The sequence below is a fragment of the Aethalodelphis obliquidens genome, unplaced genomic scaffold (assembly GCF_003676395.1).
Source record: "Aethalodelphis obliquidens isolate GAN/ISIS:26980383/991018 unplaced genomic scaffold, ASM367639v1 scaffold82, whole genome shotgun sequence".
Classification (NCBI taxonomy): domain Eukaryota; kingdom Metazoa; phylum Chordata; class Mammalia; order Artiodactyla; family Delphinidae; genus Aethalodelphis; species Aethalodelphis obliquidens.
The window spans coordinates 4,879,180-4,899,990 of record NW_020838026.1 but is presented as its reverse complement, the minus strand read 5'-3'; the positions used below and the strand labels follow the sequence as shown (position 1 = coordinate 4,899,990).

Here is a 20,811-nt window from a genome sequence, read left to right as displayed (position 1 = left end):
ATAGTAACTAGAAAAGGAAACCCAAGTCTAATATCTACATTTTTTTTTATCACTGCAGATAAAATTTCTGATGACAAAGTCCACTGCCAGCACATATTATAAACAGAAATATTACTGAAAGAAAAAACGATCTTTGAATTTTCCACACCAAATTCTTTGTTGCCTACCTGAAATCCATGCTTGCCTCTCCACCACGTGCTTAACACTTTTGGGGGCATGTCAATAACAGAAACAATGTCCCCCACCTAGGAGAAAAAATTTTAAGTGAAACGTTTTAAATCAATTTTTAAAGCAATTGTCTGTCTAGAATTTAAATCTTAACTGTAACAAAAGGGTAAAGTACTATCTTATTTTCTGGCTCATTATTTCTGGTAAAACATTAACACTTCTTTCTGTAAGGAATTTAATAATCTTAACTATTTGTTAAGGAGAGGTTTACAGAAAATTAAGCAGCACAAAGACTGTGGTCCAACTAACACCTGTAGTAACTTCAGAAAGCCTGAGTGATAGCATAAGATGTCTGAACATCAGGCATCATACCACCATCACTTCTGTTAAAATACTCTGTTAACTGCTGTTACTAAAGGTGATCAGATTCGCTTTAGTGAACCTAAAAGGCTATTTTAAATACTCATATTTAGCACAACAGCGGCTTCTATTAATACATTTAGTGAGCACTTACCATGTGCCAGGCACTGTGCTAAACATTTGACATATCTTATTTCATCATATAGGAAAGCTCTAAGATGTCTACAATTACTGGGTTATTCTTAGTACATGTAAAACTGAATGACAACTACATTTCTTTTAATAGATGGTTCAATATAACATTCCCACTAAATAGCTGACTTTCTTCCCTTTAAAAGACAAACTAATGAGTTTGTACAAACTTTTACAAAATTGTAAGTATGAAAATAGCAATAATAGTTTTTAATAATATATTTAAAGGAAGTTGTATTCTTCAATCAAAATAACTGATGATCTCTGTGATAAACCAGTTAAGCACTTCAGACCAATGTTGCTAATGTACACAATATTGCTTTAAGAATTTTTTTTGTATATTCACAACTAATTTTTCCAGTCATGAAAGTCCTCTTCACAAAACCATACTTGCTAACAGACATGGTATCTTTCAAGACCAAGGATTCCTTTGTGTATAGAGCTAAAAATTTAGTTTGAGAACAGTTTGAATTCTATACAGTAAAAATTTACACTGTTTTTCCTCTTAAACTGAGTAACTGCCAGCATTGTCTTTGGTCTCTCATCAGCCAATATTAAAGGAAGAAACTTAATTCCTCTCCTTTTGCATCTGATAGCAAGAAATGTTCATTTCACTTTTCATCTGGTCTTTACCTCAATCTATGAACAATGAGAAGAAAGGATCACTAGGTATTGTTTTTAGGTGCTAAACACACAAAGACAGAAGAGGATCTGGCTTTCAAGAAGCTCACAGAGACAAACAGGAGAACAATTATGATTGAATGTAGTAAGTGACATATCAGAGATAAGCCTTGAGAACAGCTCAGAATGACGTTCAGTGCAGGTTCTGGGGGGTATGTATTTCCATGGAGTAGAGGGAAGGAGATCAAGGAGACTTCCTAGAAGAAATGGGACACATTTAAGCTGAATTTTCAAGAATGAGTACAGTCATTAAAATAAAAATAGATGGCATGCCAGGCTGAAAGACAATGATGCACAGAAAAACCTGGTGCTTTTCATTAAGGAAATGATTGCAACAGTTAAAACTGAGGCTAGAAAGATAGCAGGGACTGAGCTAACACATAGCATCTTTAGTCACTTACCTCTAAGGTCAATTCATCCGGGGCCCGAGCAGTGTACCTCTTGATAACATGGGCAGCACCAACAGCAGGAGTGTTAATGGATGATTCTTCATGAACTAGAAGGTGATTTCCCTTATTATCAATCTGTAACAAAGAAAATATACTATGAGATGGTTAAGGACATGGGACTTGGAAGTTTCTTTGTGTATCTATATAATTCAACTTGACTTAGAAAAACCATAACCCAAAGAATATTAAAAAAAAAACAAACCCACCACTTATCGAGTACTTACTATATGCCAGTCATTGTATTGTACATATAACATACATACTTTAATCTTCATAACTCTAAAAGATACTTATCATCATTATTAACACTTAAAGATGAAGATGCTAAAGCTAAAAGAGGCTCTATAAATTATGAGAGATTAAATAATTTGTCCCAGATCACACAGCCAATAATGAAGAACCAAGATCTCAGGGCAAGTTGGCCTGGCTCGAAGGTCTATATTCTTTCTACTTTTCATTGCCTTCCCAATTTCCACTGAGAGGAGAGAATAATGTAACTCTACATATGCAAATTAAGGAGAAAAACCTAACCTATTGACAGGAGGATACTCTATCACTCAAGACATTCTTAAATCAGACTCTTTAAAAGGTTAATTGTCTCTTGTTCATCAATGACTAAAAACTATTTTCAGTTACTAAGCCAATTAAATATATATATACATATATATACACATACACCTTGCTAAATGTATATACATTAATATGTTAAATACAAAAATAACAAGTGTCATTGTGATTCATAAAATAATATTAAAATTAGCTTCCTGGATTATCAAAGAAAGATTTGAGATGAAAAATATTTAATGTATCACATATCTATCTTGCAGAAAAGAATAAGCACCATTTATTCAATTCCTGAAACTCAACAGCTATGAAAATTAATATTAAATTTCTTAAGTAGATAATTTTAAAATTAACTTTAATAAAAGATGAACTGGATTAATACCTCCATCCAAGTAAGGGCAGGTCCACAATTGATCTTGTTGCCAGCAATAGCTGAAAGGCGGGACAGGTAAGCCATAAGCATCTGAGTGACTGACTAAAGAAAAAGAGAAGATTCAGTGGTAACAGAATAAAGATACTCCACTCTCTGTCAAAGAAACTGGTGTTAAGTTGGTTGTTTCCAGGAGAAAAAAATCTGCAGATTTTTATGCATTTTCATAGTTACGGAGGTTCTTTATAGAGGCTTAACAGTTCCATAACTGACACTACAGGCACTTACGTAACTTCCTGTCTGGTGCAGAACTTTCACTTTAGCCCCTCATCATCAGGGCTTATACTACTGTACAGCTTCTAATTTGGTTGCCTTCTCTTTCTATTTTTGTATTGAAAATGTAAAACGATAGCAGAGACATACTTGCTTTTCCACCTGGCTTCCCCCTGCTACTCTGAAATGCTTTCTTCAAGGCCTGCTGCAGTCTTCACACACCCAGCCATGGCAGGACAGTTCATACGTGATCCTACACCACGAAGTCAACTGATGGGTCCAGGAATGGGACCCAACATTAGCTGACCTAACAGGAGCTGCTGTAGGAATTAGGAACCGTGACACAAAATTTCAGCTCAGTCTGGCTGCTGTCTAAAAAAGAAATGAGAACCTGGCCCCTGTTGGGAGTGGTCATGTTGTGAGACAGTCTGAGAAAGAAATACACAACAGACAAGGCAGACAGGGAAAAGGAGGCAGAGAGACGTCCAGGCTTTCTATAGGACGAAAGAATCTGCGGTTTTAGGACATTCCTGAGACCCTGTCGCGGTGTCAGTTCTTGCATGACTGAAGTCTCCACTTTGCCCTCACTACATAATCGCCTGGGAATTAACTACAGATTTGAAATGGCTTCCCTTCAGGACTTCCACTGTTTTCAAGCATCCACTGTGGCTGCCAAGGAGTCTAACGCCAATACGTTTCTTGTTCCTTTGAGAAAAACCTTGTTTTTGCTCTCTGGAAGCCATTTGGGTTTCCTCTCTGTTTTGGCATTTTGAAATTTTACCACAATGTTTCTAGATGTGTGTCTTTTCACTTATTATATTTAGCACTTAATGGGCCCATTTAATCTGAAAACGGGCCCTTTTTTAATTTAGGGGAATTTATTATATTTTTAGTTACTGCCACCCACTCTCTCCTCCTATAACTCCTACAAGAGGAACAGGAACTTGTAGGAACTTCTGGATCTATTCTCTGTGATTCCCAACAATTCTCTCACAACTTTTTGTCCCTTTTGGGGCTGTGTTCTTACAAAGCTTGCTCTTCCTGCTCACTAATTCTCTCTTCATCTATGTCCATTTTGCATGTAGTCCAGCTGTTTGTTATTATTAAAATTAATTTTAAAAACCACATGTTCATTTCTAAGGTCTCTGATTATTTTTTAAAACTCTGTTCTCATTCCATGAATGTGACTGCCTCACTTTCTCTCTGAGGGTGGTAATCATGCTTCTGAAAGCCCTCTGTTTACTCTTCTGTTACTTTGTTTATTCGGTTTTCACACTGAACATTTCTAGTTTATCTGTCCCTCTGCAGTCCTCCTGTACAAGTTTCTTATGCTGTATTTTCTTGCCCCCATAAATCTTATCCCATCTACTTTCAAAGATTCCTCACAATTTTTGATTCCCTGATGGTTCTTTTTATTTTCTGGTGTTATAAAAGAATCTCTTTCCTCTTAAATTTAAAAAAAAATCTCATATTTTTACTAGAAATTTTTGGCAGGAGTGGAAATAAGTGCATGGACACAGCCTGCCATCATAAACTGAGTAAACAGCATCATTTGAATACACATTTCTTTGATTATTAGTGAGGTCAACACTTTTCCATATTTTTGCTTTTATATTTTGCATTCTCTCTGAAAAATGATCTGCTCATATATATTGCCCATTTATATATTAAGATGAGAGTCTTCTTATAAAATTATACACTGAACCTATTTCAATTCAAAATATCCTAACAGCATTACTAATTTTTCAGTTAAGAAATAATTAAGTAATCCCACGAATCTTCCTGAGTGCTCAATATAAGCTTTTATTTAGTATACTGGCAAAAAAAATTCTTCTAATTTATAGCGATTACTTCTGCAAAGTATTGAATGCTTACCTCTAGACTGTCCTTCAGGGCATCAGAACGGGGAAGCTCTGAGAGCTGGGAGAATCGTCGGTCATAAATACACAGATGAAGATGTTTATCAAGTACCCGAAAATCTTCATAACTTCTTTTAATGATCCAACTTTTGCCCTATGAGTAAGAAAAAGAAAGACTCCTATAATTTGTCTCTATTTGGAATGGTCAGGAACCAGGATTTGTTCCATAACGATGTTATTCATGAGATTTTATATTTACTAATTAACTTGACAATAAATAAACTCCAGAACCCTAGAGTGAGTTATATTACATTAAAATGTCAGTAATGGAAAATAAACTAGAACTGTCCACTAAACCTCTTCCTACCACTAATCAAGCCCACTGGCTCTCCTTGGGAATAATAACTGGTAGATGGGAAGATAGCATGTGACCTTAAACCCACGGAAAGAACCATAAAATGATTTTGTACGGGAGAATATTACCAGAAATTAAAGAAAAATAAAACCAGGTCCCTGATCAGTTACCATGAACATTTCTGTGACTGAAACTGGAAATACACTGAAAATTAATTTTCTTAAATTTCATCTAGAAGCATTTGGTGTGCATATATTATCTAGAACCCACTATGTCTCCCCACTTCTCAGTCTTTCTTCCTTTCCTTACCTAAACTCACAAGCTCATTAGAAATGAAAATCTGCTCACAGAGCATATTTATTTCACACTGTCTTCCAAGTTTCTCTTGAATCTATCACTTTGTAGCCCGAGCTTTATTAAGGGCTGACATCATTTCTGACCTCCCTGCTTTTGATCTTCTCTGCCACTCCCCTCCCCCAACACAAAATACAAAGCTTGTCAGGTCACACTGACAAAAGGCCTTCAAAAGCTCCTGTGGGCAGTAATGATGAGCTGGTCCCCACTACACACCATGTGGTTTGACAATTCAGTCCACTTTTATATGGAAGCTTTCATCTCATAGCAATCTGGAGGGACTGGGAGACAAAGCAGCCATCTGAGAATTGAAGAAAACATCTCTACTGTAGCTCTTTTCCATTTGCCTCCACCAGATGGGGCAGAAGCAGAAGGTACCATTTCATGGGGGAGGTGCTGAATTCTAAACACAGGTATGTCCATAACTAACAGGATAAACTTGTCTAGTCCTACTTTGAACTACAATTCTCCATTACACAGATGGAAAGCAATACCACCTCCCTCTTTCAGAGGGCTGTTAGAATGAAATAAGAGAACAGATGTGTCAGATATTTTTAAAGAACAGTCTCCTGGTTCCTATTCTAAGAAATGCTAGTTCAATAAATCTGGAATGAGATCCAGTTAATCTGATGATCAGCCTGAGTTGGGAACCACTGATCCACAAGATTAAGTCCAAACATACTTGCACATATCAGGGCTTGCATCATCTGGGCCTCTCTAAATTTATAGTGTGATCCCACTCACTACTCCTCCATGCCGTTTCTTTGCTTCCAGTTATGCTCAATCACTTGCATTTCTTCCATGTGTGAAATGTTCTCTTTCTTGCCTACGTGATTTTTAAGTGCTGTTCTTCTACTATGGAAAGTTGTTCTTTCACTCTTAGCTCAAGTAAGCTCCTTTGTTTTTTCAGTTCTACCACTGCCTTCTACCCAAAGCATTCCTGAGTGACAACAGGTGGTTAAATACTTGTTCCTTTGGAATGGCAAAAATAAAAATGAACAACAAAGCAGAAAAAAAGAAAAACAACTTATTGCATAGTTGCAAATATTTTTCTTTCACACATACACATTTCAAAAATTATGCAACACTTCAAATATCAGAAAATTACAAAAATTAATTTAACGTATGTATATCTCCATCACAGAGATTAAACAGATGTCGACTTTTTATTTCAAAGCTCTGGATTTTTTAAATTGAAATATAGTTGACTTACAGTATTATGTTAGTTTCAGGTGTACAGCAAAATGATTGTTATATTATTTTTCAAATTATTTTCCATTATAGGTTATTACCAGATATTGAATATAGTCCCCTGTGCTATACAGTAAATGCTTGTTGCTTATCTATATTATGTATAGTAGTTTCTATCTGTTAATCTCATACTTCTAATTTATCCCTCTCCCCCTCCCTTTCCCCTTTGGTAACTATAAATTTGTTTTTCATGTCTGTGAGTCTGTTTCTGCTTTGTATATAAATTCATCTGTATTGTTTTTTAGATTCCACATATAAGTGATATCATACTTTCTCCATCTAACTTACTTCACCTAGTTTATTCTCTAGGTCCATCCATGTTACTGCAAATGACAATATTTCATTATTTTTTATGGCTAAGCAATATTCCATTGTATAAATATACCACATCTTCTTTATCCATTCATCTGTTGATGGACACTTAGGTTGCTTCCATGTCTTGGCTATTGTAAATAGTGCTGCTATGAACACTGGGGTGCATGTATCTTTTCAAATTAACGTTTTCTCCGGGTATATGCTCAGGAATGGGATTGCTGGGTCATATAGTAGCTCTATTTTTAGTTTTTTAAGGAACCTCCATAATGTTCTCCATAGTGGCTGTATCAATTTACATTCCCACCAACAGTGCAAGAGGGTTCCCTTTTCTCCACACCCTCTCCAGCATTTATTACTTGTAGACTTTTTGATGATGGTCATTCTGACCATAGTGAGGGGATACCTTTTTAAAAAAAATTTTAATATTAATTTTTTTAATGGGGTATAATTGTTTTACAATGTTGTGTTAGTTTCTACTGTACAGCTAAGTGGAGTTCCTGTGTTATACAGCAGGTTCTTATTAGTTATCTGTTTTATACATATTAGTGTATACATGTCAATCCTAATCTCCCAATTCATCCCACCCCACCCCCCGCTTCTCCCCTTGGTGTCCATACGTTTGTTCTCTACGTCTGTGTGTCTATTTCTGCCTTGCAAACAGGTTCAACTGTACCATTTTTCTAGATTCCACATATGTGTGTCAATATACAATATTTGTTTTTCTCTTTGACTTACTTCACTCTGTATGACAGTCTCTAGGTCCATCCACGTCTCTACAAATGACCCAACTTCGTTCCTTTTTATGGCTGAGTAATATTCCATTGTATATATGTACCACATCTTCTTTATCCATTCATCTGTCGATGGGCATTTAGGTTGCTTCCATGACCTGACTATTGTAAATAGTGCTGCAATGAACATTGGGGTGTATGTGTCTTTTTGAATTATGGCTTTCTCTGGGTATATGCCCAGTAGTGGGATTGCTGGGTCATATGGTAATTCTATTTTTAGTTTTTTAAGGAACCTCCATACTGTTCTCCATAGTGGCTGTATCAATTTACATTCCCACCAACAGTGCAAGAGGGTTCCCTTTCCTCCACACCCTCTCCAGCATTTGTTTGTAAATTTTCTGATGATGCCCATTCTAATTGGTGTGAGGTGATATCTGACTATAGTTTTGATTTGCATTTCTCTAATAATTAGTGATTTTGAGCATCTTTTCATATGCCTGTTGACCATCTCTATGTCTTCTTTGGAGAAATGTCTATTTAGGTCTTCTGCCCATTTTTTGATTGGGTTGTTTGTTTTTTTTTGATATGGAGCTGTATGAGCTATTTATATATTTTGGGTATTAACCCCTTGTTGGTCACATCGTTTGCAACTATTTCCCCCATTCCACAGGCTGTCTTTTCATTTTGTTGATGGCTTCCTTGCTGTGCAAAACCCTTTAAGTTTGATTAGGTCCCATTTGTTTAATTTTGCTTTTATTTCTTTTGCCTTGGGAGATGGTCCTAAGAAAATATTGTTATGATTTATGTCAGAGAAATTTTGCCTATGTTCTCTTCTAGGAGTTTCATGGTGTCATGTCTTATACTTAGGTCTTTAAACCGTTTTGAGTTTATTTTTGTGTATGGTGTGAGGCAGTGTTCTAACTTCACTGATTTACATGAGGCTGTCTAGCTTTTCCAACACCACTTGCTAAAGAGACTGAAGAGACCTCTGCCCATTTTTTAATCAGACTGTTTTCTGCTATTGAGTTATAGGGGTTCCTTGTATATACTGGATATTAACCCCTTATCAGATACGTGGTTTGCAAATATTTTTTCCCATTCCACAGGTTATCTTTTTACTTTCTTGATGCTTTCCTTTGCAGTTCAGACCTTTTAGTTTTTTTGTAGTTCCACTTGTTTATAAACATTTGCTTTTGGAATCAGATTTTAAAAAATCATCACCAAGACTGATGTTAAGGGGAATATTACCCATGTTTTCTTCTAGGAGTTTTATGCCTTCAGGTCTTACATCTAAGCCTTTAAACCATTTTGAGCTAATTTTTGTGTATGGTACAAGTCTATTTTCATTCTTTTGCATGTGGTGGCCCAGTTTTCCCAGCACCATTTATTCAAGAAACTGTGCTTTCCCCATTGTATATTCTTGGTTCCTTTCCTGTAAACTAAGTGACCATATACGTGTGGGTTTATTTCTGGGCTCTCTATTCTACTCCATTGATTATTTTTCTGTTTTTATGCCAATACCATACTGTTTTGATTACTATAACTTTGTAATATAGTTTGAAATCAGGGCACATGATACCTCCAGTTTTGTTCTTCTTTCTCAAGATTGCTTTGAATATTTGGGGTCTTTTGTGGTTCCAAACAAATTTTAGGGGTGTTTCTTCTATTTCTGTGAAAGACACTATTGGAATGTTGGTAGGGATTGCACTGAATCTGTACATTGCTTTGGGGAGTATGCACATTTTAACAATATCAATTATTTCAATCCACGAGCAAAGAATTATCTTTCCATTTATTTGTGTCATCTTCCATTTCTTTCAGCAGTGCCTTACAGTTTTCAGTGTACAGATCTTTCACCTCCTTGGTTAAATTTATTCCTAGGTATTTTATTATTTTTGATGCAACTGTGGGATTGTTTTCTTAATTTCTCTTTCTGATAATCTGTTATTAGAGTTTATAGAAATGGAACTGACTTTTGGTAAGAAGCTTGAAGCTTTCCAACTAAGATCAGGAACAAGGCAAGGATATCTTCTCTCATCACTGATTTAAAACACTGTGCTGGAATTCCTAGCTAATGCAGTAAGACAGGAAAAGGAAATAAAAGATATATAGATTGGTAAGGAAGAAATAAAACTGCGTTTGTACACAGATGACATGATCATCTAGGTAGAAAATACAGAACAAAACAACAAAAAAAACCCCATCTAGAACCAGTAAGTGATTACAGCAAAGTAGCAGGATACAAGGTTAATATACAAAAGTCAACTGCTTTCCTATATACCAGGCAATAAATAAGTGGAGTCTGAAATTAAAAACACAATACCATTTACATTACCACCCCAAAAATGAAATACTTAGGCATAAATCTAACAAACTATGTGCAAGATCTATATGAGGAAAACTATAAAACTCTGGTGAAAGAAGTCAAAGAACTAAATATGGAGAGATATACCATGTTCACGGACAGGAAGATTCAATATTGCCAAGGTGTTAATTCTTCCCAACTTGATCTACAGATTCACAATCCTTCCCCAGCCTAAACCCCAGCAAGTTATTTTTCTGAATATTGAAAAACTGATTCTAAAGTGTATATGGAGAGGCAAAAGTCCCAGAACAGCTAACACAATATTAAAGAAAAAGAAGAAAGTTGGAGGATTGATGGTATGTAACTTCAAGACTTACCATAAAGCTACAATAATCAACACAATATGGTATTAGGAAAGGAACAGACATATACATAAATGGAACAGAACAGACAGCCCAGAAACAGACCAACCAAAGTACAGTCAACTGATGTTTGACAAAAAAGCAAAGGCAATACAATGGAGAAAAGATGGTTTTTTTCAACAAATGGTGCTGGAACAACTGAACATCCACACACAAAAAAATAAATCTAGACACAGACCTTACATCTTTCACAAAAACTAACTCAAAAAGACCTTAGCATAAGACACAAAACAATAAAACTCTTAGAAGATAACACAGGAGAAAATATAGATGACCTTGGGTTTGGTGATGACTTTCTTTAGATACAAGAGCAAAGGCACAGTCCATGAAAGAAAGAATCGATAAGCTGGACTTCACTGAAATTAAGATTTTCTGCCCTGTCGAGAGAATGAAAAGACAAGCCACGGACTTGGGAGAAAATATTGGCAAATAACATATCTACTGATAAAGGATTTTAACCGAAATATACAAAGAACCCTTAACAATCAACAAGAAGAAAACAAACAACTGATTTTAAAATGGGCACCTCACTAAAAAGACATACAGATGGTAAATAAGCATATGAAAGGATGCTCCACACCATATGACATCAGGGCAAGGCAAATAAAAACAAGAAGATATCACTACACATCTATTGGAGTGGCAAAAATCCAGAACACTAATAACACCAAATGCTAGGGAGGATGGGAAGCAACAGGAACTTTCCTTCACTGCTGGTATGAATATAAAATGGTACAGCCATTTAGGTAGACTTTTCAGTTTCTTACAAAATTTATCATACTCTTAGCACAGGATCCAGCAATTGCACCCAAATGAGCTGAAAAGTTATATGTTTGTGTTTACCCAAATGAGCTGAAAAGTTATATCCACACAAAACCTGCACACAAAGGTTTACAGCAGCTTTATTAAAAGCTGCCAAAGCCTGGAAGCAACCAAGATGTCCTTTAGCTGGTGAATGGATAAATGAACTGTGGTACATCCAGACAATGGAATATGACTCAGCACTAAAACAAAGTATCAAGCCATGAAAAGACATGAAACTTAAATGCATATTGCTAAGTGAAAGTAGGCACCCTGAAAAGGCTACATACTATGATTCCAACCATATGACACTGTAGAAAATACAAAAGTATGGAGAAAATTTAAGAAAAAAATCAGTGGTTGCCACGGGCTAGGGGGAAGTGAGAGATGAATAGGTGGAGCACAGGAGATTATAGGACAGTAAAACTATTCCACATACTATGATGGTGAAGACACATTATAAATTTATCCAAACCCACAGAATGCACAACACCATGAATGAACCCTTAATGACAATGGTACGTCAATGTAGGCTCATCAGTTGTAACAATGTACGACGTTAGCAGGGGAATGTCCATAGTGGAGGAGGATGTGCATGTGTGAGGACAAGGGACACAAGGGAACCTTGTACTTCCACTCAATTTTGCTGTAAATTTAAAATTGGTCTAAAAAAAAGTTTATTAAATTTATAAAAAGTAATCATGTTCTCTTCTCTCTATAGAGTATTGCTGAAAGAAATAAATAACAATAAGCAACCACATAACGGAAAGAACATTCAGATCCTCAAAAGGTAAATACTGGGGCCTGGATTTCAAAATTCATTTCTTCATATACCAATAAACTGATTTCTTTCAACTTTTAAAAACTGTTCTTGTGCTAGTAAAAAGTCTGCGTTTTTATGCAAATTTATATACAGGAAATTAAAACCGTAACACATAATTTGCAAATTCTCTCAAACTGTTTTAAAGTCACTCAGTAAAATTCTAAAAATAGTAAAATACCTATCTTTTCAGTAGACGTGGAAGAAAAACTTTAAATTTCATATGTAAAAAAACAACCTTAATCATGGAATTTCCAAATGGGCTGAATAAAGTAAATGATCAGAGAATTTTAGAAGTTCAATTATTTTATGAAGAACAGAACAAAAAATTAACTATCTACATCTGTCTAAATTTTAATTTGCAGCTAATTTATAACCTTAATAATTATTACTATCAAGTAAGTATTGCTCTCCAAGGATAACAAAAATCAACAATTCTTAACAAGGCTCATAAAGAAGAATGAGAGAAAAAGAAAAATACCAGTGTATATAGGATCAAATTTCTAAGACAAAATTTTGTTCTTCTTTCTTTCATTCTCTCACCAGATATTTACTGAGCACCTACATAGTACCAAGCCCTGGAGCGAGCATTAGAGATACAACAAAGAAAGTACCATCAAACCTCTGACTTCTTAGAATTTATTTCTAGTGAGGAAAAAAATACTTTTTAAGTTAATAAATACATAAATAAAATAATGATACTTTTGTGCTATAAAGAAGTGATATCTAACCTGCCTCCTGAGAACTGAGCAGACACCAGACACAGCAACTGTATGTGTGAATGGAGTGATGAGCTGACCAAAAGGTCAATGCCTTGTTTCAGGAAAAAACCCAGGGTCTTTTAGGAACTGACTGAAAGCTAGTGAGACCAAAGAGTAGGAGTGAGAAGATTGTCCCATGATGCTTAGAAAAAGTAGGCAAGGTCCAGATCCTGCACGGCCCACACAGGCCTTGGTAGCAGTTTGGGTTTAGTTTTGAATTCAATGGAAATCTACTGAAGAGTTTTAACCATTAGAGTAACATGTTTAAATTTACATTTTACCTCATTCTGGCAGTTGAAGGGTTATAATCAAGTACAGGGTGCAAACGCAGATGTTATCAACAATGGCCTAACAAGATACAGTGATTGAGATACAGCTTGGTAATAACAGAGGTGGAAAAAGTTAGACAAAATCTACACATACTTGCGGTCCTTTCTGAGAAGAACAGTCTTCACCCATGTCCTCTGAAGACTCTTTAATCATGAGAAAGTTTATCTTGCAAGAGAATTAGTACTTTGAATTAACTGTATGTATGATGAAGTTCAGTGAAAAGAAAGACCTGATTTAAATCTCAGCCTGGCCTTATCCCAAATAGGGGACTTTACACAAGTTACTTAACACCGACGAACAGCAGTTTATTCTTCTACATAATGGGAATAGTAACATATATATTTCAGAGAAAAGTTTTTAGGTTTAAATAAGAATGTTTGCGATCTGCTTATATTCAATACATTGTGTTCATACACAGATGCTCTTCAAACGTTAATAATTAACTCCACACCCTTAGTAACAACATATTCTAAAGCAACCAAGTGGAGGAGTTATTTAATACCGAGGAATGCATTTCTGATGGTGGAATTTAAAGCATCAGAGAACAAGAGATATTTTGAGACAGAAGAGCATTCCCCTAAAACCAACTGTTTACTCCATCAACGGGGACATAAAGAAGCTTTCACATGACTGTAAATATTTTTTTAACATCTTTATTGGAGTATAATTGCTTTACAATGGTGTGTTAGTTTATACTGTATGACAAAGTGAATCAGCTATACATATACATATATCGCCATATCTCCTCCCTCTTGCATCTCCCTCCCACCCCTCAGATGGACACAAAGCACTGAGCTGATCTCCCTGTGCTATGCAGCTGCTTCCCACTAGCTATCTACTTTACATTTGGTAGTGTATATGTGTCCATGCCACTCTCTCACTTCATCCTGGCTTACCCTTCCCTGTCCCTGTGTCCACAAATCCATTCTCTACATCTGCATCTTTATTCCTGTTCTTCCCCTAGGTTCTTCAGAACCTTTTTTTTTTTTTAAGATTCCATATATATGTGTTAGCATGCAGTATTTGGTTTTCTCTTTCTGACTTACTTCACTCTGTATGACAGTCATTAGGTCCATCCACCTCACTACAAATAACTCAATTTTGTTTCTTTTTACGGCTGAGCAGTATTCCATCATATATATGTGCCACGTCTTCTAAATCCATTCATCTGTCGATGGAAACTTAGGTTGATTCCATGTCTTAGCTATTGTAAATATAGTTGCAATGAACATTGTGGTACATGACTCTTTTTTTTTTTTTTGAATTATTTATGTATTTATTTATGGCTGTGTTGGGTCTTCGTTTCTGTGCGAGGGCTTTCTCTAGTTGTGGCAAGCGGGGGCCACTCTTCATTGCGGTGTGCGGGCCTCTCACTGTCGCAGCCTCTCTCGTTGCGGAGCACAGGCTCCAGACGCGCAGACTCAGTAGCTGTGGCTCACGGGCCCAGTTGCTCCACGGCATGTGGGATCTTCCCAGACCAGGACTCGAACCCGTGTCCTCTGCATTGGCAGGCATATTCTCAACCACTGCGCCACCAGGGAAGCCCACATGACTCTTTTTGAATTATGGTTTTCTCACGGTATATGCCCAGTAGTGGGATTACTGGGTCGTATGGTAGTTCTATTTTTAGTTTTTAAGAAACCTCCATACTGTTCTCCATAGTGGCTGTATCAATTTACATTCCCACCAACAGTGCAACAGGGTTCCCTTTTCTCCACACCCTCCCCAGCATTTATTGTTTGTAGATTTTTTGATGATGGCCATTCTGACTGGTGTCAGGTGATACCTCAGTGTAGTTTTGATTTGCATTTCTCTAATGATTAGTGATGTTGAGCATCCTTTCATGTGTTTGTTGGCAGTCTGTATATCTTCTTTGGAGAAATGTCTATTTAGGTCTTCTGCCCCTTTTTGGATTGGGTTGTTTGTTTTTTTGTTATTGAGCTGCATGAGCTGCTTGTAAATTTTGGAGATTAATCCTTTGTCAGTTCCTTCGTTTACAAATATTTCCTCCCAGTCTGAGGGTTGTCTTTTTGTCTTGTTTATGGTTTCCTTTGCTGTGCAAAAGCTTTTAAGTTTCATTGGGTCCCATTTGTTTATTTTTCTTTTTATTTCCATTTCTCTAGGAGGTGGGTCAAAAAGGATCTTGCTGTGATTTATGTCATAGTGTGTTCTGCCTGTGTTTTCCTCTAAGAATTTTATAGTGTCTGGCCTTACATCTAGGTCTTTAATCCATTTTGAGTCTATTTTGGTGTATGGTGCTAGGGAGTGCTCTAATTTCATTCTTTTACATGTAGCTGTCCAGTTTTCCCAACACCACTTACTGAAGAGGCTGTCTTTTCTCCATTGCATTTTCTTGCCTCCTTTATCAAAGATAAGGTGACCATATGTGCATGGGTTTATCTCTGGCCTTTCTATCTTCTTCCATTGATCTATATTTCTGTTGTGCCAGTACCATACTGTCTTGATTACTGTAGGTTTGTAGTATAGTCTGAAGACAGGGAGCCTGATTCCTCCAGCTCCATTTTCCTTTCTCAATATTGCTTTGGCTATTCGGGGCCTTTATTTTTCCATACAAATTGTGGAATTTTTTTGTTCTGGTTCTGTGAAAAATGCCAGTGGTAATTTGACAGGGATTGCACTGAATCTGTAGATTGCTCTGGGTAGTATAGTCACTTTCACAATGTTGATTCTTCTAATCCAAGAAGATGGTATATCTCTCCATCTATTTGTATCATCTTTAATTTCTTTCATAAGTGTCTTATAATTTTCTGCATACAGGTCTTTTGTCTCCTTAGGTAGGTTTATTCCTAGGTATTTTGTTCTTTTTGTTGCAGTGGCACACAGGAGTGTTTCCTTAATTTCTCTTACAGATTTTTCATCATTAGTGTATAGGAGTGCAAGACATTTCTGTGCATTAATTTTGTATCCTGCTACTTTACCGAATTCATTGATTAGCTCTAGTAGTGTTCTGGTAGCCTCTTTAAGAGTCTCTAAGTATAGTATCATGTCATCTGCAAACAGTGACAGCTTTACTTCTTCTTTTCCTATTTGGATTCCTTTTGTTTCTTTTTATTCTCTGATTGCTGTGGCTATAACTTCCAAAACTATGTTGAATAATAGTGGTGAGAGTGGGCAACCTTACCTTGTTCTGATAACAGTGGAAGTGGTTTCAGTTTTTCACCACTGAGAACGATGTTGGCTGTGGGTTTGTCATATATGGCCTTTATTATGTTGAGGAAAGTTCCCTCTATGCCTACTTTCTGGAGGGTTTTTATCATAACTGGGTGTTGAATTTTGTCAAACGCTTTTTCTGCATCTACTGAGAAGATCACATGGTTTTTCTCCTTCAATTTGCTAATAAGGTGCATCACATTGATTGATTTGCACATACTGAAGAATGCTTGCATTCCTGGGATAAACCCCACTTGATCGTGGGGTATGATTCTTTTAATGTGCTGCTGGATTCTGTTTGCTAGTATTTTGTTGAGGATTTTTACATCTATGTTCATCAGTGATATTGGCCTGTAGTTTTCTTTGTGACATCCTTGTCTGGTTTTGTTATCAGGGTGATGGTGGCCTCATAGAATGAGTTTGGGAATGTTCCTCCCTCTGCTGTATATTGGAAGAGTTTGAGAAAGACAGGTGTTAGCTCTTCTCTAAATGTCTGTAGAATTCGCCTGTGAAGTAATCTGGTCCTGGGCTTTTGTTTGTTAGAAGATTTTTAAATCACAGTTTCAATTTCAGTGTTTGTGAATGGTCTGTTTATATTTTCTACTTCTTCCCGGTTCTGTCTCAGAAGGTTGTGCTTTTCTAAGAATTTGTCCATTTCTTCCAGGTTGTCCATATTATTGGCATAAGGTTGCTTGTAGGAATCTCTCATGATCCTTTGTATTTCTGCAGTGTCAGTTGTTACTTCTCCTTTTTCACTCTAATTCTGTTGATTTGAGTCTTCTCCCTTTTTTTCTTGATGAGTCTGGCTAATGGTTTACCAATTTTGTTTATCTTCTCAAAGAACCAGCGTTTAGTTTTACTGATCTTTGCTACTGTGTCCTTCATTTCTTTTTCATTTATTTCTGATCTGATTTTTATGATTTCTTTCCTTCTGCTAACTTTTGGTTCTTTTTGTTCTTCTTTCTCTATCTGCTTTAGGTGTAAGGTTAGGTTGTTTATTTGAGATGCTTCTTGTTTCTTGAGGTAGGATTGTATTGCTATAAACTTCCCCCTTAGAATTGCTTTTGCTGCATCCCATGTTGTGTTTTTATTGTCATTTGTTTCTAGGTATTTTTTGATTTCCTCTTTGATTTCTTCAGTGATCTCTTGGTTATCTAGTAGTGTATTCTTTAGCCTTCATGTTTCTGTTTTTGCAAGTTTTTTCCTGTAATCGATATCTAGTTTCATAGCGTTGTGTAGGAAAAAAATACAATTTCAATTTTCTTAAATATACACAGGCTTGATTTGTGACGCAAGACATGATCTATCCTGGAGAATGTTCCATGAGCACTTGAAAAGAAAGTGTTTGTGCTGCTTTTGGATGGAATGCCCTATAAATATCAATTAAGTCCATATTGTTTAATGTGTCATTTAAAGCTTGTGTTTCCTTATTTATTTTCATTTTGGATGATCTGTCTGTTGGTGAAAGTGGGGTGGTAGAGTCCCCTACTATGATTGTGTTACTGTTGATTTCCCCTTTTATGGCTGTTAGCATTTGCCTTACGCATTGAAGTCCTCCTGTGTTGGGTGCATTATTATTTACAATTGTTATATCTTCTTCTTGGATTGGTCCCTTGAGCATTATGTAGTCTCCTTCTTTGTCTCTTGTAATCGTCTTTATTTTAGAGTCTCTTTTGTCTGATATGAGAATTGCTACTCCAGCTTTCTTTTGATTTCCATTTGCATGGAATATCTTTTTCCATCTCTTCACTTTCAGTCTGTATGTGTCCCTAGGTCTGAAGTGGGTCTCCTGTAGACAGCATATATACGGGTCTTGTTTTGTATCCATTCAGCCAGTCTGTGTCTTTTGATTGGAGCATTTAATCCATTTACATTTAAGGTAATTATCGATATGTATGTTCCTTTTACCATTTTCTTAATTGCTTTGGGTTTGTTATTGTAGGTGTTTTCCTTCTCTTGTGTTTCCTGCCTAGAGAAGTTCCTTTACTTAGCATTTGTTGTAATGCTGGTTTGGTGGTGCTGAATTCTCTTAGCTTTTGCTTGTCTTTAAAGGTTTTAATTTCTCTGTTGAATCTCAATGAGATCCTTGCTGGGTAGAGTAATCTTGGTTGTAGGTTTTTCCCTTTCATCACTTTAAATATGTCCTGCCACTCCCTTCTGGCTTGCAGAGTTTCAGCTGAAAGATCAGCTGTTAACCTTATGGGGATTCCCTTGTATGTTATTTGTTGCTTTTCCCTTGCTGCTTTTAATATTTTTTTATTTGTACTTAATTTTTGAGAGTTTGATTAATATGTCCTGGTGTGTTTCTCCTTGGATTTATCGGGACTCTCTGTGCTTCCTGGACTTGCTTGACTATTTCTTTTCCCATACTAGGGAAGTTTTCAACTATAATCTCTTCAAATGTTTTCTCAGTTACTTTTTTTGTCTCTTCTTCTTCTGGGATACCTATATATTAAAATGTTGGTGCATTTAATGTTGTTCCAGAGGTCTCTGAGACTGTTCTCAATTCTTTTCATTCTTTTTTCTTTATTCTGCCCTGTGGTAGTTATTTCCACTATTTTATCTTCCAGGCCACTTATCCGTTCTTCTGCCTCAGTTATTGTGCTATTGATTTCTTCTAGAGAATTTTTAATTTCATTTATTGTGTTGTTCATCATCGTTTGTTTGCTCTTTAGTTCTTCTAGGTCCTTGTTAAACGTTTCTCGTATTTTCTCCATTCTAATTACAAGATTTTGGATCATCTTTACTATCTTTACTCTGAATTCTTTTTCAGGTAGACTGCCTATTTCCTCTTCATTTGTTTGGGCTGGTGGGTTTTTACCTTGCTCCTTCATCTGCTGTGTATTTCTGTCTCTCATTTTGCTTAACTTACTGTGTTTGGTGTTTCCTTTTCGCAGGCTGCAGGTCGGTAGTTCCCGTTGTTTTTGGTGTCTGCTCCCAGTGGGTAAGGTTGGTTCAGTGGGTTGTGTAGGCTTTCTGGTGGAGGGGACTAGTGCCTGTGTTCTGGTGGATGAGGCTGGATTTTGTCTTTCTGGTGGGCAGGACCACGTCCAGTAGTGTGTTTTGGGGTGTCTGTGAACTTCTTATGATTTTAGGCTGCCTCTCTGCTAATGGTGGGCTTGTGTTCCTGTCTTGCTAGTTGTTTGACATAGGGTGTCCAGCACTGTAGACTGCTGGTCATTGAGTGGGGCTGGGTCTTAGCATTGAAATGGAGATCTCTGGGAGAGCTTTCACCGTTTGACATTACGTGGGGCCCAGAGGTCTCTGGTGGACCAGTGTCCTGAACTTGGCTCTCCCACCTCAGAAGCTCAGGTCTGACACCCGGCCAGAGCACTAAGACCCTGTCAGCCACACAGCTGGTTAGTCATGGCACAGTTGGGACAAATTTAGGCCTCCTGACTGACAGTCCATTTCCTTCTACTGTAAATATTTATGAAAAACTTGATCTTCAGAAAAAATAAACTATTATACATTGATGAATTCTGGTAAATACAAAGGTAGTTCATACAATCCAACTTCAATAAGAACCATTCATTTCAACTTCTCTAAAGCTTACTGTGGAACAATAACTAACTATTTCATTAAGCAACCATTATTCTTAAACCAACAATACTATACTCAGAGGGGGAAAGATCAGAAACAAATTTTCATTAGGGCACATGTTAAAATAAATTCTTGCAACAGCTAGGTTTAAATTAGTCATTTTAAAATTAACACTTAGGAGCTTCCCTGGTGGTGCAGTTGTTAAGAATCTGCCTGCCAATGCAGGGGACACGGGTTCGAGCCCTGGTCTGGGAAGATCCTACCTGCTGCGGAGCAAGTAAGCCCGTGCACCACAACTACTGAGCCTGTGCTCTAGAGCCCGTGAGTCACAACTACTGAGCCCACATGCCACAATTACTGAAGCACGTGCGCCTAGAGCCTATGCTCCACAACAAGAGAAGCCACCACAATGAGAAGCCTGCACACCGCAACAAACAGTACAACCCCCCTCGCCACAACTAGAGAAAGCCCACAGGCAGCAATGAAGACCCAACACATCCATAAATAAATAAATAAATGAGTAAGTAAATAAATCTATAAAAAACATAACACTTAAAAACTGATGTTTTTAAATCAGACTATTTGCCTCACAGAGGTTTTAAGAATTAAATGATATGCTGCATGCCATAACACTTGTGTACTAGACATATAAGTGATCAAAAAATGCCTACTGAATTTGGATCTATGTAGTATGGAAGATATGGCTTACATTTCTGGGTTCACAATTTAAAAAGAA

General features: G+C 36.7%; 1 protein-coding gene across 6 annotated transcripts in view; it reads right to left on the bottom strand.

Annotated features, from left to right (window-relative positions):
* The window catches only part of ARHGAP32 (Rho GTPase activating protein 32), a 263,302-nt gene that overhangs the window by 76,332 nt on the left and 166,159 nt on the right, over window positions 1-20,811 (bottom strand). For 5 of the 6 annotated variants that reach the window (XM_027092877.1, XM_027092879.1, XM_027092878.1 and 2 more), the window contains 4 exons: window positions 4,933-5,070; window positions 2,797-2,889; window positions 1,803-1,925; window positions 168-245 (listed from right to left, as the gene is read on the bottom strand). In XM_027092877.1, the coding sequence (XP_026948678.1) occupies window positions 168-245; window positions 1,803-1,925; window positions 2,797-2,889; window positions 4,933-5,070 (432 nt within the window). Of the gene's footprint in view, window positions 1-167; window positions 246-1,802; window positions 1,926-2,796; window positions 2,890-4,932; window positions 5,071-5,841; window positions 5,867-20,811 lie in introns of those variants that run through there. The other variant, XM_027092882.1, reaches the window with a different exon arrangement.